This window comes from Tetrao urogallus, assembly GCF_951394365.1.
Source record: "Tetrao urogallus genome assembly, chromosome: Z".
NCBI lineage: Eukaryota > Metazoa > Chordata > Aves > Galliformes > Phasianidae > Tetrao > Tetrao urogallus.
In genome coordinates this window covers 46,288,590-46,315,286 of record NC_136816.1, presented here as the reverse complement: position 1 = coordinate 46,315,286, position 26,697 = coordinate 46,288,590, and the positions used below count along the sequence as shown (strand labels likewise).

At 33.8% G+C, this 26,697-nt stretch overlaps 1 protein-coding gene across 2 annotated transcripts in view; it reads right to left on the bottom strand.

Annotated features, from left to right (window-relative positions):
• PTPRD (protein tyrosine phosphatase receptor type D) overlaps positions 1-26,697 on the bottom strand; it is a gene marked incomplete at both ends in the record, with an annotated part of 269,207 nt that overhangs the window by 53,783 nt on the left and 188,727 nt on the right. Inside the window, 4 exons of one of the 2 annotated variants that reach the window (XM_079548803.1) lie at positions 7,664-7,787; positions 18,223-18,320; positions 20,335-20,454; positions 26,208-26,320. In XM_079548803.1, coding sequence (XP_079404929.1) covers positions 7,664-7,787; positions 18,223-18,320; positions 20,335-20,454; positions 26,208-26,320 — 455 coding nt within the window. The remainder of the gene's footprint in view (positions 1-7,663; positions 7,788-18,222; positions 18,321-20,334; positions 20,455-26,207; positions 26,321-26,697) is intronic. The other variant, XM_079548804.1, reaches the window with a different exon arrangement.

The window sequence follows — 26,697 nt, the reverse complement described above, 5'->3', positions numbered from 1 at the left end:
GTAGACAGGACTCTATAGGATTACACTCCTACTGAGATGAAGAGAATTCCAAGCACTCAGGTCCATTTTGTGTTTCCTTTATCCCATTAGTATTACTTTCATTTTTTGCATTGAGTTTCTTCATTGCAATCTATATGCATGATCTCAGTTTCACATTATGTTCCAAATTCTTTTCATTTTCTGTAATACCATTTTCCTATTCTAACTTTCTGTCTCACACTTTGCCACACTGATTTTTCCTTCATCAACTACATTGCTACAATTTACAAAACCAAGGCCTTCAAGGGAGGCTGTGTTATCCTAAGTGGTTTAATGAGGTGTGTATAGTTAAAAAATAACATTTACCAAACCTAAACATATGTAAATATCTACACTAACCAAGCAGAAACAATTATCAAAGGAAAATAAATCTGAATATTAAAGTGTTACTTCTTGGTGTACCTTTTCTGCTCATAACCTTATTCTGAGCTGAGAAAGCTGAAAAATTCTCTGTCAAGTCCAGTAGTGCAAAAAACAATCACATGGCAACTAGTTTCACTGCAGTGCACTGCAAACCTTTGTTAGTTGGCATAGCCTGAAGGGCATACCAACATGTACAGAGGCAATTGCCATCATTACTGAAATTCAGATGTAAAAGTTAAGTGAGGTCATTTCCATGAAAACATGGGTCAAGGAGGGGACAAAACATCTAAATTCTGCCTTCAGTAATATTGATATGACCTGTAACTAACTCTATTGGCATCAGGAGGATTTACTTAAGACTCAGAATGGCTAACCTTAAGTGTTATTTTAAACTAATGCAAGTATGATTTGACTTCTACAAGTTTTATCAAGGCAGAGTTTCTGCATAAAAAGTCAACTTCCAGATTGTAATTGTACTATAACTATTTTTGAGTAACCTTTTCAGCTCTAGTTATAAATGACCAGAGTACACAATCTCCTTATTCTGTCAGACAGGAAACAGACACAACAGGATCGGGTGAGTAGATGAGCTATAACGATATCCTATTTTCAAATATCTCAAGAGATTAAAGTTGAATTTTTACAGAAAAAGAGTGAATGAACAATAAAATAAAATCAGACAATGACAGAATTCAAGTATAAAGGGTTGAAAAAAGCACTTAAACGCTATATCTATTATACTTTATGGTCAGTCTGTACTCATGAACTGATGAGTCAGTATTGTTCGTCTCTTTACACACAGGGATCTTGCAAAGCTAATAAAGCAGACCTCAGAGTTATTGATTCGGGTATCTGAAGGTAGTTATAGTCTTAAATACCTTTAATTAGATTTTATATTTTATCTACAAACTGAAACCAAATCATAAAAGTATTTCAAGCCTTTACAACTTCTAAATTCTGGACAGTCTTTCTATTTAAAAAATATTAGAGCTCTGTTTCTGTGCTGCTTTTCTAACAGATGTATTGTTAGTCATAAAAAGAGTATGAAGAAGTACGATTAAATGCTTGTAAACAAGAACAATGTAATGACAAACTGAAAATGCTGATGAAGTTGTACTCTTGGGTTAAATAAATATCTGTACTTTGAACCATATCAGAGCAAAACCAAATTAAGAGTATCTAGTAGATACCAGTAACAAATGTCTATGAGCAACTTTTTGTAACTTTAAGTCCTTATAGGTAATGAGAATAAAGTAATTATTTGTAAGAATGAACACTGGTAAAATTAAAATATTTTACTAAGACTGCAAAATACAGTATGTATCATCTTAATGTAATGAAAGGAAAAAATAAGTGATAGAAAATCAGTAGATTGTTAGGACTACAAGAATCTAACAAAGACAGAAAGGATGAAGGTGACTGATATGGATTCTCAGAGTGAAATGTTGAATTATAGTAAATTTTGAAAATAAAGGAATATCAAATAATGGTTTGCAGGATAAGCAAAATTAAGCAGGACAAAGAAAGGTACTGTGTAGAGGAGAGAAGGAAAATATTTGAAAGAGGCAGACAAGAAAATACGGAAAAAGTGAGATGTAAGGAATACATGCGAACTATATATTAAAGGATGTAGGATATCTGCAGGCAAGGTGAGAAACACAGAAAGTTTCTTAGAAAGAATATGCGAGAAACAGGCCGGGAAAGCAAAAAGCTCTGTTAAGAAAAAAACACTGATGCTTTTCATAGCAATAATTATTCTAACATATATATTATATAATATATTAAACATAACATATGTTTAACTTGCTAATTTTAAGACAAAGCAAAATGAAAACAAATGGCTTATATGGTGCAGAGACACAAATAACAGCATTCTTACGGCACAGTGACATAGTACACTGTGATATCAATACTTTGCATGATAGTGCACAGCAGATACCCAAATTCAACATGAAGTCATCATACTGTGATTAGTTTACAGCTGTCTGAAACTTGATTTAAAGATGTTCCAGCTCTGAGAATGAGTAGCACTAAACTAATTTGACAAATGATTCTTGTTAGGTATATCCTCCTGTTTGTGTAACTAAATGGTGCACTAAAATGGCCACAGTGCCTCTACTTAAATGAACTGGAATGATTTCTGGTTTGATATGTGCTATCAGTCAGAATTTATAAGAAAAAAGAAACCCTCAACAAGTTTCAACATGAATGCATTGTAAATTGTGAGGTGCCAAATCTTCATTCTCCATTTAAAAATTAGACGTTTTGCTGAAGCCTTCCAGATGGGTATGTATACATGAAAAAAATCAGTTTTCAGAAGAATAAATTACTCAATTTTTGTTTTTACATTACAACACCATAAGTGAATTCACAGGCCAGAATTATACACATGCAACTTCTTTAAGCATTGCTTCTGAGGTTGTCATGATGAAGAATACTCTAAATCATTCTTCCATAACCTATTATCATTGCAATACTTCTGCAGTTCTTATAGCCGTCTATACTTGTAGAAGATAAATGATATTTAATTATATTTTTTAACAGAATACAATGTGGCTACAGTTTGAGAAAGTGAGAATAGTTTTCATATTCCAGAGCTGTTTAATGATATATATTGACCAGATTTCTTTCTAAATCTAGAGATCATTACCTGAACACTTGATGCTAATAGACTATTAACTGACAGTCAAATTAATAACAATACTTGTAGGTTCTTACTTTTTTCATTATATAAATAATTTATGCTATAGTCATAGATGTAGTACAAGTTTAAATTCACTAAATGTCACACAAAAAAAAAAAAATAATTAAGGTGCACAAGTGCGTGGGACCTGCTGGGATCCATCCATGGGTTCTGAGGGAACTGGTGGATGAAGCTGCCATGCCTATATCCATCATATTTGAAAGGTAGTGGCAGTCTGGAGAATTTTATACTGACTGGAAAAGGGGAAACATAACCTACATTTTCAAGAAGGGAAAAAAGGAAGATGAAGGGAATAACAGGACACATCAGTCTTACTTCTGTGCCTGGCCTTACTTCTGTCTCATTTCAACCTCATATGAAGTTCAACAAGGCCAAGTGCAAGGTCCTGCACCTGTGTCAGGGCAATCCCAAGCACAAATACAGGCTGGGTGGTTAATGGCTCGACAGCTGCCTTAAGAAGAAGGGTTTGAAGGTGTCGGTTGATGAAACTCAACATGAGCTGCCAATGTGCACTGGCAGACCATAAGGACAACTGTATCCTGGGCTGCATCAAGAGAAGAGTGACATGCAGGTGAAGGGAGGTGACTCTGCCCCTCTACTCTGCTCCTGTAATATTCCACCTGGAGTACCGCATTCAGTTCTGGGGCTCTCAATACAAGAATGACATCGAGGTATTGGACTAAGTCCAGAGGAGGGCCATGAAGGTGATCAGAGGGCAGGAGCACCTATCCTATGGGCAGAGGCTGAGAGAGTTGAGGCTCTTCAGTCTGGAGAAGAGAAGGCGCCAGGGATACCTCATAGTGAACTTCCAATACTTGAAGGGAGCCTACAGGAAAGCTGGGGATGGACTTTTTAGAAGGGCATGTAATGACAGGACAACACAAAGTGAGTTTAAACTGGAAGAGGGCAGATTTAGACTACATCTCTGGAAGAAATTTTTTACTGTGAGAGTGTTGAGACAATGGAACAAGTTTCTCAGAAAGGTTGTGAATGCCCCTACCTTGGAGGCATTTAAAACAAGGCTGAATGGGGCTTTGAGCAACCTGGTCCAGTGGAAGGTATTTCTGCCTATAGCAGGGGGTTGGAACTTGATAATTTTAAGGGTCTCTTCCAACCCAAACCATTCTATGATTCTACACCCTGCTAAAATATGATAGACTTAGACATCTTTTTTCATCACTGACATTTGTAAAGCTATGCCACATATGGCAGACCTTAAGTCTTGGACATCTACTATAAGAACTGGCAATCATTTTTAAAATACTCAACTTTTAATCATTTTCTTCCCCAGAGTTTTTTTTTTTTCCTTAGAGGATAAAGAATACAGAGCTTCCTGTTTTACGTTAGTCTAGTTTTTCTGTTAATCTGTAAATTTTGGACTCAGATTCACATAGATGAATACAGTAGACTTCAATATGTTCTTTTATTTTTTCATTATAATAGAAAATTTCACTTTTCTTTCAAATGCCCCTCTCTGATGTACCCAAAGACTAAAACATGAGAGATGGAATTTCCAGAATGCATGGAAAAAGAAATTTTGCAAAGTAAAGTTTTCCTTCAGGTGGAAGTTCAAATTACCACAACTATTCAGAGTTTTCATTCCAAGAATACTCTGATGAAATAAAATTTAAAATTGAGTTTAAAAATATAAAAATATTTATTACAAAGTAAGCATTTACGTGGTAAAATTCCTTACTATAGGCAATTATAGAAGTCTAGAAAACAGGACAAAAATAAAATTCTGAACATTTGCATGTGTAATGAGCACTATAAAAGATGCCAAAATAAATACTTTGAAAGAGTCACTAACTCTTGTGCTTCAGGATTCAGGTAATTTTAACAAATTACTACGAAGGAATTATTCTCATATTTATTCTTAAAAGCCGTGGTGGAGTGACTAGGTGTAGAATACAAGTTAGAAAGAGTACACTGATTACTCGTGGCTCATTGTCAGTATTAGTTTTCTTACTGCCTCCAGATTACTACAGATAACAATTATACGTGAAATCCAAAGATTCTTCATATATTTGTAACACAATGCAGTGAAGGCCAAATTTAGACCCTGATTAACTTGTATAGTAACCTACAGACTTTTTCTTCTTTTTTAATGATATTCAAAATATTGATTTCTTATCAATCTATCTAGATACCTGAAGAGAGGATGCAATGGAGGCAGAACCATGCCCTTTTCAGTGATATCCAGTGACAGAAGAAGGGACAATGGACACAAATTGTAACACGGGATGGAGTACTTTATTGTGCAGGTTATGGAGCATTGGAGCAGGTTGCCCAGGATAGTTGTGAAGTCTCTCTCCTGGGTGATCTTTGAAAGCCTTCTTCCTACACAACTTGCTCTATATTTCCCCACTAGAGCAGATGGGAAGGATCAGATGACCTCAACAGGTCCCTTCCTAACTTAATTATTCTTTGCTTCTGTGATTCTATGATTCCCTAGTAGGGAATTTATGCACCAGATGGATCAAAATTTCGTTTGTTGTTCTGTGTCCAACACTGACATCCCATAAGGCTATAGTATTTTTATTTATTTAAATCAGTGAGTGTTAGTGTTGGAAGTGTTAACTTCCTAATGACATTGAGAAACATTATAAATATGTATTGCCTCTGCTCATTACAGTGCTCATAAATGAGATTTATTTATTTTTCATATTCTTAATATTTATTATTTTAACAAGTATACTGTGTAATTCGATACTTTCTGTTACTTTGATTTTTTTTTTGTTTGTTTTGTTTTTCCCCTAAGGTTTTTATTCTTATTCTTGGAGTAACTTGGTTCTGTTTCAGGGAGCCAAATTTCATGAATCACTGACAAAAAGGGCAACCTGGCAGAACTTTCTAACCCCAGAAGTCTGGTTTGCTTAAAATTAATGAATAAATGGATTTGCAATTAGGCTTTTTCCTCTTTTTTTTTTTTTTTTTCTTCTCCCTCTGCTACACAACTCTTTGCCCTGTGAAAATCTTGTTAAACAGACTTATTCCTAGGTTAAACATTTTGTTCAAATAACTTTACATAACAATTTAGAACAGCTGTCCAATTGTTGATTTTTCTTGACCATGTATGCACTTCTCTTCTTCAGTGATACAGAATGGGATACTTTTATTGAACTGCACTGAATATAACACAAATTAAAATACATTTTATCAGTGTTGAGCCATAGTTCTATCAGGAGGCAGCAGTGCTCTATACCACTACTATTTTTTTTTTACTAAACAGTGCAAAATATTGTGCCATTAAAAAAAAAATGTTGTAAATACTACATCTCAAGCTTCAGAGACAGAACAAACGTATGAAGATTACCAGGTGCAAATTCTTCAAGTCTACCACTGAATTTTCTAATATCTTTGAGAAGTTCTTATCTGTATAATCAAGACCTCAAACCTAGCTGCAGTAAGTAAAGATCTAAACCTCAGTCATTGACACTGCTATTTTCATTACCAAGCAGCTGTTAATAAAATTGTTGAATATAAATATTGCCCCCTCTGTATCCAATGTCGTCAAATCTGAGGTAGCCAAAAAGAAACTGTTTGTAACTGTAAATCTAAATTCTCTGCAGTTAAACTAGTAGCATATTAGTTTCAAACTATGACCTTGAATACCCAAGATCTTATATATCATACACAAGCACTGTTAAAGTAATTAAGACAATTTTCTTTCTCATATAAACCATTCCAATTTAATATATAAGCTGTTTTATTCTGACCATGATTAATAACTGTCAATGATGTAGAATAAAATGAAAATCTGGCCACATACTGGAAGAAGCTTAATATTAAGACAAAACTGGTACGAAAAAAAAAAGCCTTGAGTGAAAACAAGAAATCTGTTGCTTTAGCTCTTATTAAAACAGATAAAATACCTAAGGCTGATCATTTTTGACAGTTTAAGTCAAGAATCTAAAATGTTCATATTTTTGGAGTTACATGACCAAGAAAGATAAAATGAAAGTAATTATACTCCTCTGCCAAAATTTTGGTAGTAAAGTTCCAACAATGTTTGCATAAGTACATTCGTTTAAATATTTTTATTTAATATTCACTTTATAAACAAAAAAGAAATAAAGTTTTAATACAGATATCTATATTTCCCCTGAAAACACAAAGTTGAATAGATTTATTTTCCTAGATTAAGCAACTGAAGCACTATAATCAAGTATATTGAAAATGCTGTTGCTAGGTAAGAACCTTAATTCATTTACAATTGCTCTACTTGTTCTCCAGAAATAGCACAAATAAACAGCAATGATGGTTTACTTTGGGTAACACTTTGGGATACATGCAGAGACTTGGTGCTATTATCATTTTGTGCTGTATGTGACCCTGTGTCAATTTTAGTGCAGTTTCATAGTGAACTACTGCAAATGAAAATCAGAGGATTGTCATTAAAGAAATGTACTGGCAGTAACTAATTTTAACTAAAAATCTATTTTATTTTGTTTTATTTTGTTTTATTTTATTTTATTTGTACATGCAAAGATATTCGGAGCTAGAATTACAGTGGATTTTAGTATTTATTTAATTTAGTTGTAAAGTTCTCCTTACCTTCAATTGCTGAGAGTAGAACACGAGAATGGTCATATGCAATTACATTTGCATATCTATTCTTTGGTTTGTTTACTTCCAGGTTAGAGTGTTCCCATGTAAACTGTTGACCGGGATCAATAGACTTAAAAAGAGAAAAAGAGAGGAAGAACAGAAATTTTTATATAAACACTACATACCCGTATTTATGAAGTTTACAAACGATATGTCCCAATCACTTTACCATGAAAACATTTTGACTTTGAAAGAAAATTATTACTTTGGCACATCTAGTAGCATATCGTACAGTATCATCTCAAGCATTTAGATTTTATGCATCTGAAATTCTCATCACAAATTTTAATTATAAGCTCTTCAAATCCAAGGTAACTGCCTTCTCTTCAGAAAGTCAAGAGTACACTATCCATCACTTTTTTTTCATTGCTTTGCAAGTGAGCAATATAACACGGAATGAAAAAAATGTCAGAAATCCTAAAAACACTGGGAAGAAGGTGGATAAATATTTTTAAATTGATCTATTACAAAAGGTACATGTTCAAACAACTCAGTATCCTGCTTACTAAATAAAAAGTAAAAGTGATGAATTTTTCCAAAAGTAAAAAATCTTGTTTCTGACGAATTTTTCTTTTTTCTTTTATTATTATTGTTATTTTTCATTTTGGCTCTAGACCAACACTTCATATCACTACCAATCAGGGAGCAAGGGAAACAGTAATGACTGTTGATTTTCTATTTCCTTGTCCTATCTATATCTTCCCATTTAAAAGGCTGGTTTCCATCTTCTTTATAAATTTTTCTTTAAAAAATGAGAGGCCACAAGGAAATCTCTCTGAAGGCTTCTCTTCTCCAGGCTGAACAAAATCAGCTCCCTCCACCTTTCTTCATAAGAGAGGTGTTTCAGTCTTCTGATCATTTTCATGGCCCTTCTCTGGACCCACTCCAGCAACTCTATTCTTTCTTGTGCTGGGAGCCCCAAACCCAGACATGGTACTCCAGGTAGGGCCTCTTGAGGGCAGAGGAGAGTGAGACAACCACTTTGGTCACTCCGCTGGCCACACTTCTTTTGATGCAGCTCAAGGTGCAGCTAGTTTTCTGGGATGCAAGCACTTACTGCAGGCTCATGTCAAGGTTTTCATCTGTCTGGATCCCCATGTCTTTCTGTGCATGACTTCTCTCAATGAATTTTTCTCTCAATCTGTACACACATCTGGTATAGCCCTGACTGAAGTACAGCACCTTTGGCCTCAACAGGTTTATGTGTACTGAAGTTTTTCCTCTATTCCTTGATGCTTCACTAGGAGAACTCAGTGCTGTACTGTTTTCTCAAAGATTGATGTATATATATATTTGGGCAAATGCTAAATAAATGGTAGATGGTACATGCTTATGTCTACCATGTTACTGGCTGTATAGAAAGTCACTTTACATTGAGAAGTCATAATGAATCAAGTATTTTTTTACTTTCTGTATCATCAGAGACTTTAGAAGTGTTTCATCAACATATATGCATGATTCTTAAGAATCTATATATCTTATATTTTTTCAGTTTTGTGAGAATGATGTTACTTCTTTCTTGAGATTACTTCGAAAAGTCCTGTTTTCTGAATGCCTGACACAAAGGTCACAGAGTCCCTGTGCAAACATTAAAGAAAGATTGGAAAGATTTTGAAGGGATCAGGCCTGCAGGCAGTGTTCTCTTCTGTATTCCCTGTTATGAAATGGGAAAAAAGAAGATGGAAGCAAACAAATCAGGTGAATTATTTGATGTATGGATGAATGGATGTCTGGATGGTACGGATCACGACTTTGGGTTCTATGATCTCTGATGCAACTTTGAGAGATAGGACATGCTGACACAAGATAGGATGCAACTATGCAACTGACTGGGTGAGGCAACAATCTTCCGGGAAGCAAGCTGGCTGGATTGATTAACAAAGCTTTAAATTAGATGTGAAGGAATAAAGGGATAGACTTTCTAGACTTTGCCACTCAAAGAGGCAAAGAAGAATCAGGGAACAGAGCCACTTCAAGACATAACAGGGAATAAGAAATGAGGGAGGGTCCCTCCAAGAAGGTATCATGGTTGGTAGCTCAGCTAAAGTGTCTCTACACTAACGCATACATCATGGGAAATAAAGAGACGGAAACAGTAGTGCAATTAGAAATGATGATCAAATCATGATCATAGAAACATGTTGGAATGAATTGAACAAATGGAATACTACAACACTACTTAAGTTGAGGCTTAATGGTTTTTAGAAGTTATAGTTAGGGTAGGAGAAGTGGGAAAGTTGCCCCCTATGTAAAGACAAGAAAGACAAGGGACTGTTGGGAGGGGGTCCAGAGGAGGACCATGAAGATGATCAGTTGGCTGGAGCACCCCTCTTATAAAGAAAGGCTGAGGGAGGGTCCTTTCCAATCCAAGCCATTCAACAATTCTGTGTTTCTATGAATATAGAAACTTGTTCAGGATATTCATTGGCTATATTTTCAATATTTTACATAGTTATATGTGTTTTATTCAGAGGTCTAGTAATAATGAAGAAGATAGTAATTCCAAAATAAATGAAAGATATTCAAAACATTTTAAAAGAACTGTACATAAACAGTTTTTTTTTGTTTGTCTTTTGTTTGTTTTGTTTTTAAATAAAGCAATTACTTGACCCAGAATAAATCACATCTAGGCCAACCATTACTACTTTTTTTTGAGAGGTACATACACAAATACACTGTTTACATGCATCCCCAGCAAGAAGTAATGCTGATGTGCATTTTTTGTGTTTTGAACAGAAGGATATGCTATACCTGATCTTCACTGTTTTTACTAAAGTAAATTTATATATGATGAATACTTTACAATTTTTTTAATAATTGTTTACACTTAGAAAATCATGTTCTAAATAGATTTTTGCCCATTATCTGAAAGAATATCAGCTCTATATTACACTTATAATTAATATGTAGCTTAATATATAGTTAATATATAAACAACTAATAGTTACCTATGTTTGTTTGTAATTTATTAATAATACTTTGTATTTAAAGCTTAAACTTATCTGCTCTGTATTCTTCTTCCATTTTTCAGTCCTTAATATTTAGGTGATCTAAAGCATGTTTTTCATTCCTTGAAAAAAAATTAAACAGTATCTTTCTTTGTCAACTATTTATAGAAGTAGATGAGGATGTTTAAAACACAGCAGCATACTATATGCCACACTTACTTCTTTGTGTGATGCATAGTGAGATGGTGTATCTCAATGATTGAGTCCTGCATGCAGACATAGTTAGCATAAATTATATCAAAATGGAGCAAATGGGCCTGCAGTTTAATCTTTCCTCCTTTTCTCACCAATCCAAACCGCTTTGTGGCCTAACAACCATCCCAATAAATGCTTTTTTTTTTCTTTTTTTTCTTTTTTTTTTTTTTCTTTTTTTTTTTTTTGGCAAAAGAATGTCAATCTATATTTCCTCAGATTTAATAGTCATACAGGAACAAAGAGTAGAGCGGTATTGGCAGACACATTTCCGAAGTGTGAAAAACTGATAACTCATGAATAACAAGTCTGTACTAACAGTTTTAATGAGTGGTTTAATGGTTTAATGGATGGCACTTTAATAGGATTTCTAGTATATTCATTCTGAAAGCTTGTCTTCAATAAAGCTGTCATTAACAAAGAACCAGATTTCTTCCTAATATAAGTGTGGAGTATGTGTGCTTTGTGCAAAGGAAATAAAGATATCCATAATACTGTTATTACCCTCCCATGCTTTGACTAATCTTTCAGCTGTTCTAAACGGTTGGCTGCAGAGAGAAAAAAACAAACAAACAAACAAAAAAACCAACTCTAACTAGGAAAATACTTGAGAAATATGTATATGATGCAACCTACACAAAATAGTTTCTTTACTACGAGTCATGGTAACAAGAAAGTGTTTCTGAAAGAATTCTGAAGGACTCACCACACTAATCTCTACATCTGCTCACTATGAAGTTTTCCTTCAAGCAAATGTTCCTTGCTAACATTGTGAGTCACCTGAGAGCATATACTGATGCAATACTGAGAAAGGAAGGAGAACAATAAACTTCCTGGTGTAAGATGCTTGCTGTCATGGAAAAATGCTCTAGTAAGGGTTGCTACACCAACAAATGAAGAGCCAGCAGGTTTGAGTTTGTGTGTAGGGGACACTGCTAGTTACTACAGAAGTTTCACAAACCCAACCACCTATAAACAGAACATTTTCACCTTCTTTTACCTGTGTCAGCAACTGCACTAAGAATTTCATATAGCTAATGAATCTATAAGAAGATAGTATTATGTTATGCAGGAAACTAGTTAAAAGAATGAGAATTCCACACTGCATTACAAAGACATAATGCTTGAACTTTAATACAACCTCATGTGAACATGCCCACGGAATTTTGCTTCTAAGGTAGAGTTTTTCACAGCATACAGTAAAGGCTGCCATTCTCAAGTGATATAGGGGACAAATCCATATTTTTTCCATGAAAACTTTGTTGGTGTTCACATATGGGTTTTCATTTTGGTCCTAGAAATTGAATTGAAAATGCATGGAGATTTCCTGTTGAATCGCAGTGAAAAATGGCAAACTGTTCAAAAGCAGACATAAACACAGAATCACAGAATCACAGAAACACCAATGTTGTAAAAGACCTAAAAGATCATCCAGTCCAATCATTCACCTATCACCTAATAGTTCTCACTAAACCATGTCCCTCAACACAACATCTGAACGTTCCTTGAACACCTCCAGGGTTGGTGACTCCACCACTTCCCTGGGCAGCCGATTCCACTGCCTGACCACTCTTTCAGAGAAGTAGTATTTCCTAATGTCCAGCCTAAATCTCCCCTGGTGCAGCTTGAACCACACCTAAAGCTTTTGCCAGTTCCTCTTGAGAACAAAGATATTTCCTCTATCATATCAAGCAATAATCCTATGACAAAATGAGATTTGCATAAAGCCATTTTCCAATGGCATCTAAGAAGGTACATTTATATGTTACTGAAGTGCACTTAAGGAGGAAAATTTTATTTGAAGGTGAATTTCTGTTACATAAGTGCTGTAGAAAACTTTTTTCAGAACTCATTTTGTATTTGTCTTCCACCTTAAGATGAAATTCATTTATTATCCATCTATGATTAAAATCCTCTGCGAGTGATATCATAACCAGTTATGTTAGAAATAACTGAGTGTTGAAAACAGAGGATTATACTCCACTTCAAGCAGGAAAAAAGTACTAGGAGCAGATGAAGAATGAAAAGAACAGCTTAGTTTCAATATTCCTGTTATTAAAGCATCCTCTTGTTTTGTTTTGGAAGAGTATGTGAAATAAAGCAATTCTTTATAACTTTTTAACAGTCTCACAGCGAACATTGGTGCTGCTTTAAGTTTTCAGCATGTTTTTAAAATGCTGTCAGCAATGCTTTTGTGTGTGTGTGTGAAAGGAATAAATAAGACTTGTTCCATGCAGCTTAAGAATCTATCTTAAAAGCCTTCTCCACTGGTTTCTTCCTTTCCCTGCATAAACACTCTAAAAAACACAGATGAATCTTTAAAAAAACAAAAACAAACAACAACCTCATAAAACTAAGATTTACATATAACAATCTCTATATACTATATTCTTGAATGATTTTTCTTACTGAAATGGACTATGTTTCTTTCCCTTCATACACCTGTGGTTTTGGTTGGGTAAAATAAAGCTGAAAGTTATTATAATACATGGATTTTAAAACAATCTCCATGGAATTTCTTGGCAAATAGCATTAGCTATCAGTCCAAAACCTAGCATTACAGTATATTAACATCAGCTTTCTTGTATCAGAATATTCTTTTAATTATATAAGCATAAATGAACGGTCTTAGTCCAAAGAGGCATTCACAGCACAAAGTAAGATTATAATATATTACTATTAATCTTGACTACTGCCATTTCAGATTCCTGCACTGTGTCTTCAAAATTGTCACTCTTAACTATCTTACTGGCTCAGAGACTATTGTAGCTGGAAATTTTGTAGCATCTAAAACCTCTGTGAAAGCAACAACATATGTGGTATTAATAAAAAGGCAAAAACTGTTAAAAGTTTATTGACTACACTAATTGTTTCTTTGTAAATGGAACACATCCTATGAAAGTACAAATGTAGAATATCAGTAAATGCCGTTTTGAATTTTAGAAAAACAAACAAACAAACAAACAAACAAACAAAAACTACTGAGGAAGCTACTGTAATAACAGATGAGACAGATTTTTTTTTTTTTTTCCTGAGAATGAATTCATGTTTGCGTATAAGTCAGTATTATCTGTAATGATATGGAAGTTAAGTGCACCTGTTTCTGGTACAGATTCATTCAGTAGGCTATCTGATCTTCATAGATTTTTACAGTGTTTTATACCAATAAGCCTTATAATTCCTTTTTCCATAGAAAACACACCATGTGTTAGTAGTGTCCAGGGTTTATCTTGTTGAAGCTTGAGATATAAAAAGAAATGTAGTACATTCAGTAAATTGTTTTCTCATCAGAGATCCTTCCAACTGATATTGAAAAGTGACAGTAAAACTAACTAGCATGGCACCGTTCAGCAGAATCAAAATACACCTTTAGTTTTTCCAATAATCAGTGTTAAAGACTGATAATATACAGCTTATCTTATTAAATAACCAGCATATATACATACAGACATACTCTAAAAATCATGCAATAACATGCAAAGGCCAATATTGCAACCTTTGTGTTACTATGACAGATCCTCACACACACACACACACACACAAAAAAAAAGTATGATTCTGAATCTAATCTCTTAAGGGTGCAAAGCAATGAATGACAGCAGATCTCAGATGACAAGTATGAAACTACACAAGACCCAGGAATCTGCTTTGGAGGAATACATTTTCTGTTCTATGTGACAGGAGGAAATTACTTTAGTAATCTAATACATGTATTGCATAAAAATAGTCAGCATCTTAATATTCTGATTCAGTCCTATCTCCATGACCATTCTTTATTTTCAAATTCTAAAGCTTAAGATATGATATATAAAGGTGAGTCTCTTGAATATGTCTTTCCTCTCAGCAGCTGTGAACTCCATATGGAGCCTTGAACTGCATTAAAATCCCACTGAAACTGCCAGAGCCAGAAGAAGCTTAATAATAATATGTTTCAGTCAGAAAACTTCTATTTCAGATAAAGAATACAAAATAAATATATGACGTAAATGATATGTTGTGGTAACAAGGTAAACTAACTTTTTTTCCAAGGCTAGAATATTGCAAGTTAACACTAAAGTGTTATTTACTAAAGTAGGATTATAGAAAATTTACTTATAAGTAGAAGTGAACTTTATTGAGAAGAACTAACTATCCTAAAACCACTTTATTAAAAAGATTAATTATAGGTTTATTTAAATTTTGCAATGGTTGTAACCTTATGGCTTCACCTCTATCCTATCATGAAAGCTGGTATTCAAGGTAAAGTTATGAGAGAATTACAAGAATAGATATCTACACTGTTCTCTTTATCTTCCCTTCCAAGAGCTGGGGTAGGAGGAGAGTGAAGAAGACACTATTAAATAGTTTCTTAATACATGTAGGAGAATGAACTCCTTCAATCAATTGCATCAAAACTGTCAAATCGTCTACATTAGATAATACATTATTTTACCACATTATTTTCTGAAATTCTACTCTTCTCCTCTCTTCTGCTCTCCTCCTCTCTCCTCCTCCTCCTCCTCTCCTCTCCTTCATTCTTTTCTTTTCTTTTTCCTTTTTTTTTTTTTGTTTGAGAAAAAAAACCCTATACTATCTTATAATGTACAGCCACTTTGTTTTCTGTAATATATATTTTACCAACTTGTCACATTAACCCCATGTATTCCTTTCAAAACCAAGGTGCAGATGTGTGTAATTTTCACATTTGTCTAACGGACATTTTACATTCTTTCTCAACTAGATTTCAAGTAGCACAGAAAGGAACATATGAATCCTCTTGCTCACAAAAGAAAAACACTGTTGAGGAAAAACAAAAACAAAGAAGATAAAACCCAGAATTTCAAAAGCTTTCTATCTGTTAAATGAAGATCTGTGAGTTAAATTTAGGAATGTTTTAAGAAAATAGTCCTGTCTCCTCTCATGACCTAGGCCTCCAAAGGTGGCCTGGGAAAGGAGACAATATGTAGACGGGTGCCTTTTGGGAAAGAAGTAGTCAAAGTAGTGAAGAGAGAGGTTGCTTTTGGTCAGTTTGAAGAAAAAAACCTGGGAACAGGTGTTGAGGGAATACTCTTGCAGAAGACAGTGTGTACATATAACATGAAAAGATGCATACAGGTTATGGGACAAGTAATACTTTCTAAGTAGTAACTAAAGTAAGATAAGAAAAAAAAAATTAAAACACTGCTTTGTTTGTAATGGAACCAGCCAAACAAGCTGTGGTTGAAAAGTGAACGTGTATCAGGAAATTGTATGTTTATTTGTTTATGTTATGATATTACAGAATTTTCATGACAGCTGTTGACCACTATCAGTCTATTTTATAAGAATTTCATAAATGCAGTGCAAGAAATTTCATAATAAAAATAATAGAAATAATGGAGTGTGAGGAGAAAAAGGCAGTTATATATACATACACATATACATATGTGACCGCTGATGAAAAATGTTTGTATCTCCAAAGAAGAAGTAAATGTAATATTTTCTTACAAGCAATAAAAATCAGTAGTTTCCTGCTACATTTTACCTTTGCCTTTAACTCAAGAAGACAAAGCATCTCTCTTTTCCATTTTGTGTTACCAGTTCAAACATAATCTGAAGTGACAATAACTGAACTGTTACCATCTGTACCCATCTTTGCTTTGATAGTTACTCTTAAGAGACATCAGTGAGAACTGCTGCTGAAAGGCAAGATCCCAACTCCCAATAACAAATGTTCCCACCAGTTCCCTTGTGCTGGCACTAGAGCTCACACAACCATGTGGTGAGCTAGCTTAGGGAATTGATCCAACTGAAAATAGCAAAGAAAAATAAAACAATTAGTTTTCATCTAAATCTATTTCCTGAGACAATCCTTGAACAGCTGCACGTGTGTTTGTGCCAGTATTGGCACAAGAGAAACAACAGGAATGCACAGCCAAGACAGGGAAATGACCTACGCTGATCACCAAACTGCAGCCTTAGAATACTGCCTACGCTAGACCATGAAATCAAATAGCAGAGCTTTTCAGCAATTCTGTTTAAAAATGGGTGAGCTCTGGATTAGTTAGAAACAAAGTGGCATTTCTAAAGTTGAGATTTTAAAGGTAATTTTTGACTATTCCTTGGGCAATTGCTTACCGTTGCTTACCAACGTAAGCAAAGCTTGATGCTGACCTATATTTGGTCACATTTTAATCCTTAATGTCTGATTACTCTGCCCCAAATGACTTATTTTGTAAAAAAGCAATGTAAAATGAAATATAGGATGTATATGGGCTGTTTATATAGTAAACAGTTCTGACAGTATTGATACCAAGTATTCAATAATTTAGCACGTCTTCACAACACTAGCTGTAAATGGTTAAGATTACATTCTCAAGATTATTTTTATGATTTAATAGGTAAAGAAAGGAAATTATACTACACTGTATCAATTGTAATGACATTCATTGTTTGTTTCCTACACAGCTAATCCAAGGAGTAATTTTGTAGTACAGCAGGAAATGACTGGCAAATTCATACTAAATACTAATTGTTTTTTTTTCTCACGTTGAACATCATTACACAAATTTCCGTCTGATCCTTTGTCTATATTTAAGAAATTTTTTTCATGTAGAAATGTAAAAAGACACTCTCACATTTTTTACTGCAACAATAAACAAGATCCCTGAGATGCTCTTCAGAAGAATTTATTTCCATTATTTGTAGAGACTATACAGACCTTTTGATATCTAATGAGATTATTTTTCTGAACAATCCTAACTCTGATCACTGTTTAATTAAATAATCATCAGTTATATTTCTGTATTACAATAATAGGCATTCATCTTAAACAATTCCCATCATGACTCTGAATACATCACACATTTAAAGGATCTCACTGTCGAGCAGCCACATGTATCAGGCAAGTGCTAATTCTTTAATCCATGAAAAATTCACATAGTGGACTGTAATTTCTTCTTTGTGGACTATATGATCCTGTTAACACTTAACAACATAGTGGATAATTTTTTAATAACCCAAGGAACTTTTAACTGCAGAGTAGATGGATGGTGGTGCATTAAAACGCAAAGTGCTGTATCATTCAAACACTGCTTCAAGTATGTGCAGACAGAATCTGCTCGACACATATCTTTACAAAAAGATTGTTAGAAGCAAAGGAGCCACCTCACTGATGTAGTTATCTTACACAGTAGGCTTACTTTACCATGGCTTTATCGTACAAAAATAGCATCACCATGGTGGTTACATATCAGGGATAAGCCTAGAGGAAAAAACAAACAAACAAACAAACAAACAAAAAAACATGATATTTTTTGATAATTTGAGAAGCAAAAAATAAATTACCTCATATTCCTGTGAGAACTTCAAATTGTCATTTGCTTTCAATCTTTCAATATGATCTGCAAGTTCCAAGATAGGTATTGGGGGGTGACTTGCCATACCTGTTGGAAAAGAAAGAAGAACCAAATTTAAAATAAACTACAGTGATGACAGCACTGAAGAAATAAAACAGTGTTGTAATTATAATGGCTAGAAATGTATAAAGAGTAAAGATGTCATAGTGAGGGGAGCAGGCAAATAGTTTGGTTACTCAAAGCACAACATGCTCTGGATAGATGAGCTCTGAAGCCAAATTAAAAGAAGTCACCAAGCATATTTCCAAAGCTAACATTCCTAGTGTAAAGGAAAAAATTTACTGTGACATGAGTCAATGAGGTTATCTAGGCATGGAAAAATGAAACAGTTAGATCTGATGTCGATCTCTGCTTTGAGTAATGACTCTTAACGTCATTTCAAACTTCTTCTCCTGCACTATATGAAATGGAAACTGCATTGAATTAGATGAGGGAAGATGAACTGGGAAACAGACACTGAAAGAGCCCTAAAGGGGAAAGAGTAGTATTTTGACAGAAAGCAAAGTGACTTATGCATAATCAAGAAAAATGAACTTGAAGGATGAAGGTTACCAAGGTAACCTCAGACACCTGAACCTGCAAAGGAAATGGTACAAAACAGAGAAACCTAGAACCAACAGAAAACTAACTTATAAAAACTAACTTATAAAATTAATGTAAGTAAAATGAAATGGATAGCTTGAGGATTAATAATGATGTATCAAGGTCTAGAGAACTGACTATGCATTCTGACTAAATTAAAAATACTGAAAATATTTTATGAAATTTTGAGGTTACTGACATTCACATGCAAATACAAATGACTAGAATAGCATGCATCATTGCTTTTAGACAACGGTCACTGAAGACAAAATCAGACATCAGACAGAACTTCAAAAATGTTTTCACTAGTAGCAGATTGTAGAAGCAGGGGTTGTACAGGTTAGCTGGACACACATACTGACTGCACTAATACCTTAAAATACGCTTTATTTATAACCCCATTTATCAACCCCCAAAAGTACCTACAATCTACTTCAGGTGTAAACATCTTTGTCTACTGAAGAAGATACTAAGTAAAAAATAAAACTAAGAGCTGGGGAACAGAGATAGATATGGGTGAAGAAGGGAGTACAGGGACTGCAAGGCAAAAGAAGGACAGAAGAGATGTGGGGCCAACTAGCATAATCTGCCAGCTGAAGATCTGACAGGAAAAATTTGTGAACAGCATTGTTTCAGTGTGTGTCTCCATGACCCTCATCCAACTGGTTTCATTCTTCCCCTCGTGCTTAATTGAAGTGAGTTTTCAAATGCTTGTGGAAAATAAGAGCTGGCTAGAAAAAATAGACTAGTGAACCCCAGAATCTCTTGAAATTACAAAAGGAAAACAGTGATGACTCAAGGGGGCTCAAGCTGGAAGCCATGTTGCACAATGTCATTTGCTTTGTCACCGTGAATTTTAAGAACATGCCTAAGACAGTTAACTTGCATTTCCTATAATGTAGCTGAAAATGACCATGTGATTACAACACAGTCACACCAAAGCTTTTTTTTCTTTCTCTCTCTCTCTTTCTTTCTTTCTTCTTCTTTTCTTTTCTTTTCTTTGTTTCTTTGATATTTCAAGCAAAATACTAATAATGTCCAGCAACACTGACCCTATCTGACTCTATGAACATATATTTTTGTATTACCTTCATAGCACATATGGGATGTTGAAACAGTGTTTAAAGTAGACATAAAAACAATTTGCCAGTCAACTAAAAAAACAGAATATTCATCTCTAATTGTTAGAAATTTCAGTTAACAAATCAGCCTATAATGAATCATTTGAATCAGTTCAGGTTGTCTCCCATTTTCTTTGAAATTTCACTTATTCTCAGAAGAGTGTGGGTGACAGATATCTAACAGTTAGCTCATTGATCCAGATCAAGCACCCCTATGGAAAATATGTCAGTGAAAAGGCACAAGAGAACTCTAGATTGATCCAGAAATGGAGGTGGACTGATGTACATCTAAAACAGTGCTTGAACAGAGAAAATAATAGAGACAAAGATGTTTAGACCTTTTCGAGCGAATCGTGGGAGAGAGTTATTATCATATAAGGACTGAGTGGTAGTTTGGCTAGAGAGGGAGGACACAGAGCCAATCAGGGAGGCGTAGGGGACTGAATTACTGCTCAAAGCTGCAAAAAGTAAAAGCCAATTGGAAATGGGAAACAAATTAGTAACAGTAGTAGATCACCATAATCAATCAATCTTGTACATACAGGCACTTCAGACATGCACAAAACAGAGTTTGGAAACTCAACTAAGATGTTTAGAGGTCCAATTACCCTATAGTAAATATAAAGGACATAAAACCAAAGAGATGAGACTTGTTGTATACATGATGAACCTGACTAAAACACCAGCATCAAAATATCAATAATTAGTTTTCCGTGAAGGATTATTATTTTTTTTTTAAAGATGCTGATTATCCAGTACTTTTAAACTGTTCTTATTTATGTGCTCCTTCACATGTCAGCTAATATTCCTAAAGGGAGAACTCATATTAAACATTTTGTGCAAATTGAAACTCGATGTAAAACTTCTTTGTAAGAAAACAAAAATACTTAACACTTCTGAAATTTGATAATTTTGACCACATATAAACACCCTTTCTCCAGGATTTACTTTATTTAAACAGTTTTGAACTTGTTTCAAATACTATATGAAGTATGCTCTACCAAGATGCTAAAAGTTGTTATTTTCTTAAAAAGAACTGCTAGAAATCTTTTGTTATGTAATCACTCCGTGAATCATAACAAGCATCATAATAGAATATGTTATGAATGAACATGTTAAGATCTCATGTAGAAGCACAAGGCTCCTACTCAACTTGACTCAAAACCCCACCCAAAACACAGGTAAACACACTTATTTTTGTGGCTAAAAATAAGAAAATACACTTATTTTCTGACACTGCTCCACATAAATCAACATGTGCTACAAAAAACACAAAGGATTTCAGACAAAATACAGTTAAATTTCAACAGGTTTTGTGACATGCTATTAAATCAAAAGAAATACCATGCCAAATTCATGCTTTAAGACTTTCTTTAAAGTAAGAAATTAGGAGAAAGAAACACTGAAAAAAAGATTAAGAGAAAAAGAAAACAAACAAACATGCAAAATACAGTTGAAACTGTATTCGTAATGAGCGTTTATTTCCAGACTTGGTAGAAAACTATTTAATTGATCTTACACAGCCTAGTATAGTAGCCCACTACAAGAATTAAAATGTATGTTTAAATTACTGTTTATAAATATCTTCTGATTAATCTGTGGTAAACATAAAACTAAGATACATGCGGTACCATGTGTGCCAAAATTTTAAGCCACAGCTGGGAAGGTAAGGTCAGAATTTACTTGCAGTCTTTATCCAGGCATTATATTTGCACAGTGCAACTCTTTACCTGACTGAAACAAATGGACGTTTCGGCCTTGACAGTAGGGTATTAAATTAGGATTTTGTGTTATTGTCAATGTTTTATGCTAAGGGCTTTTAAAAACATCTGTGGAACATACTTACTTGTAAATCTGGACATATATGTTGACATGCCCACAATAAATAATAAAGTATTTAAAAAAGGAAATATAGTGAACATCTGCTAGAGTATAGAACACTATTCAGATGAAATGAAAATGGGATATACTATTTTCAGAGATATTTCTTTATGAAATATATTATATTAAAGACCTAAGTCAAATTATCACTTTTGTATTTTAAATATTCATTTATTACATACTCATTTTTATTCATTTACAAAGATGCAGGCCCACATACCAATCTACATTAAAATGCTGTCCCATTATAGAAAGAGGAAGGAATCAGTAATGGTTGATACTTTCTATTATCAGAAAAATAAAAACATATGTAAAATTGGGACACAGGAAATTGAAAAGATGAAAGATGGCCCTGATTTTGGTAGGAGTTTGATATCCATGAAAATGTATTCAGGATGCCTTTCTTATATTAGACAAATCACTATTACTTTAAATTTTCTGTTAACTCAGAATGATCTTGCGTACAGAACTAAACTTGCAACCTCTGGAGAAATATGTTACTCTGCAATAACTGTTTTAAAATAGTTACACACATGCATATAATACTGCAAAATGAAGCCACTTTTATTCCAGAATAATTCTAAGGTGTCTTAGCTATTCTGTAACAAAAGCAATTCTTCTTGTGTATCAGACTTAGACTTGCCAAACTCCCTAGGGTATCAAAGTGGAACATCCCACTTTTAGTAAGCTATAAAAGCTCTCTACAGTGAAAAATAGTCTGAAAAGTCCTCAGACCCTGATCTGGAAATTGCTTGGCTCATTAGACTATTGCAAGATCACTGTCTAATACCCAAAGAAGAAAAAAATTACTTTGGCGAGCAGCCAAAGTAATAAACTACTAATTAAACTCCACCTTCCAGCTAAAGCAGATTTTTATTACGTTTAGGTTAGATAGCAAACAATTGAGAAGTCAGAAAAGTTGGTTCTTTTTTGCATGCTGAACGTAAATCTCACTTAAGGTGCTTAAATCCTTCATTTGACACAAGTTCACACATGTATAAAAAGCATGTTGGATAGTTCACTGTGAGGAAGCTATATCCATTTGGTTTTGCCATGGAGAAAAAAATATCAGTTCTTTTTTCAGTTTATCATCTTGTCACAACAAACAGAAATGGTATACAAAAAGTCATGGGAAAGAACTTTCTTCCTAGAAGAGGTGACTAAAACCAGACATCACTTTTTCCATTTTTGTTACCTGTAATTTTTTCCTATGGAATTCAAAGACTAAGAGATTAATGAGCATTTAGTTACCAAATTAAAAAGCAGAATCTTCAATTTGGGGCTGCAATTATTTTATTTTATTTTTTCTTGTATTTCAAAGTATCTTATTTAGCTCATAAGAGATAATGAGATAATTGTTTAATTGGCATCCAATTAAGCAAATTACTTACAAGCGTGACACATATTGCACTTAAATGAGAAGAAAAAACAGCCATTTTTCAGGAACTAATCAATTCATTTCTTTGTCTGATTGGCAGATTGAAGTCTTTCCCCAAGCCTTAGGTCTCTCATAACCCACTCAAACTATTTAACATCAATTATTCTCCTCTGCACAAAGCTGCTCTTCCTGATCTGATGGAACCCTGATGAAACTGAATGATGGAATCTGATGAAACTATCTTTACTCTCCCACGTGGCATAAAGAGTTGAAATTTTTGCACATGGATGATGATGTTAATCCCATATTTTGTGGAAACTTGTAGAATGGAAAGAATGTGACTTTCCCTCAGCTACTGTAGTTACAGAAGAATAACAGACTCATAAGTGAAATCCCCTGTGCAGCTGAGAGATTGACTATTTTCGTGTTTATTCAAGGAAAACTTGGCACAGCTGTGACTTACTCAATTGCATATGGACTTATCTGAAAAACATACATTTTTTTAGATTACACATATGGACATGGGATCTTGTTCTCAGATGTAGAACTGTGGGCTATTCCAAATGTTAAGACAAAATGTCAGGTTGTTTTTTTTTGTTTGTTTGTTTTGTTTTCTGTGGAGTTGCTCCACCTACTGAGTAGAAAAGCCAGAAATGAATTTTACCCCTCATGGACAAAGTAAGATAGGAAAAACCTTAGGTAAGTAAATGATCAGAGAGGAATGTAATTTCTTATTGACAGGGTGAGAAAAAGTGATAAGAAAGCAAGATATTTTCTGTGTTGGCAGTTTATAATGTGTATTTTTATTATGTCTTCATATTGAAGTAACAATTTTATTACCAGTACAACATAAGTGTTGCCAAAATCACCGTGAAGATATCACTGAAGATAAAATACTTCTTTCCGATAATTTCTTTCAAATAGTCATGCATAACTAATTGTGATGAGAGTATTTTGTGTTTCTAACTAGAAGTTAGAATTTCAAATTAACACAACAAGGGATTAATTTTTGAATTATTTTGGTAGTCGTATCTAATTTTCTCTTCTTTGAACAAAAATACGATTTCCAGGATTTTCAAAAAGAGCTTGTTTAAAAGTCTCATTCTCTCCCCCCGAGAGTGTTTCTCCCAATGAGAACTGACAATCTAAATGCACCAACACATAACATAATTTATATGTTCTTCCCTCGTATTTCTTCACATCATGGATTCATCATAAACTTTTCTGTTTCTGTTTTTGGTTTCTGTATTACAAGCAACTGGTGCACCTGAAAAGCTTCCAGAAAAATGTGGATACTTCCAAAAGTTAAATAAATAGATAATAATAACAATAGTAATAGTCAAATCATCAATCCTGACGCAGAAACTACAAACCTAGTGTTCTAATACCTTTCTGTATTTTGTCCACATTTGCCTTGGGAAAGATTTGTCCTACATGTTACTTCATAGTCTTAGTATGTGGAGCTGAATAAACATTCCAGAAATATATAACTTCTGTAAGTTAAATTCAGGAAGATTTAAATAGAATTGTATCCTAGTGCAAATTAAGTGAAAGTCTGTTTCTGCTAGCATAGGAACTGTGGATTGACTTCACTGCAGCTACAATCTCATATCAAGAACAAGATAATTATGAAGTGTTACACAGCAAGATAAATCTCATGAGATAGGATCCTGTTATTTGGTTGCATGCAGAATATCATAATGGCTTGATCTCTGTCTATGTTTCTTAGGAAAAAAATATAATTTGATTTCTATGTTACATACTTTTTTTCTTTTTTCTTTTTTTTTTTTCTGGTATTTGAATCCTCCATTTTGTGAAAAATGATTTAGAGCAAAGAAAGGTCTCCTATCAGAAATGCACTGCAATTGTTCTGCTTCACAGAAAACTGCTAGCTTCCCAAATAAACTAGAGTGCTGCAAGGAAAAGTATACCTCTCTCCATTTCTTTTTCGATCTGTGAGGTGCCTCTGCTGCTAAAGAGCATTCACGTACATTTACCGTATTGGAACAAATTAAGGAAAATCTAAGGCAAGCCTCAGAATACTTAGTTTTCTACCTCTGCCTTACAATTGTGCAGTGGATGTTGGGTCTTTAGTCCCAGTTCCACTGTTCTGACAAACATAATTCATCAGGAAAATTCTGTAAATAATTAGCAACAGATCAGAACTGCGTGCAACCATATTGCTAATAGAAATCTGCTGGAATACAACATGATCAAAATTATGGTAATTTTGAAAACAAAATATCTATTCATAAAACATTAATAAAAATTAAATACCTTTTTAAGGATTTCTCTTGTGTTTCTTGACTACTAAACCAAAAAGTATTTAGAAAAACAATGCTTAATAAATGTAAGTATAACTGACTAATAAAATATTTGAGTGTGTTACTTTTCAGAATCACTGTCATGTTATTTCACTTTTTGATTCATCCTAACATAGCTTGATTTTAAAAGAAAGGACCATTTCTATAGATAATCTGTCTTATCCGTATTTTATATTTACAGTGTACAAAAAAACTTAAGGGATATTGATGGATTACTTGATAATGCAACAGATAAGAGGGAAGCTTATTTACAAAAAAAAACAAAACAAAACAAAAACCCAACATATATACAAACAATGATATAAAACCACATGATTAATAAACAAATAGATGTGAATTTACTAATAATTTTCTAATGCTCTTACATTTACCTTGTAATTTCAGTACATCCACACAACATACATGACCTGTGAATCTTTTCTACAGAACAGTAACTGTATAATTTAGGCTTTTTCTTTAAATATAGAAATTAAAGAACAATCTCCAAACCTATTAGAGAAATACATAGGAAGAAAACTTATAAGCAGTCAAAGTACACACATTTTAAACAACCATTTGGTTTTGTAATAGTGTAACTAATCAGAGTCTGTGAACACAGAGCTCTCAGTAACATATTACTACCTCTCACCTGGAGTTTGAAAATTAAGGCGTCGCAGCTCCACAGGGTCTGTAGGATGGTGAGAAGGGACTTCCTTGCTGTTGGGTATGCTGCTTTTTCTAGAATCAGTTTCAGCCCTCTTCCTGCATGGAGAAGATGAAAAATGTATGTAAGAATGAGGTGTTAAGTAGACAAATACAAGTGTCTGAGTCTTTAATCATTAAATTATAAAACATGAGATGCATTCTGAAAGTTTTTGATCCATGCAAAGATAAAATAATTTTGCACAGCGGGCAGGGCAACTACAATTTGCAATGGCAAAACAAATTTAAATATAGAAATAGTAAAGGGAAATGTCTGGGCTACTCTGCCCTAAATCTATTCTCTAGATTATCATCCAGGGCACCAGAATAATTCTCTATTATGAGACATATCACTAAAAGTAAAAGATTTCATACAGCATCTATTTTAAAACCTAATTTGTTGCACCTTTATTAAAAAGTTACTTCGTCTTCAGCAT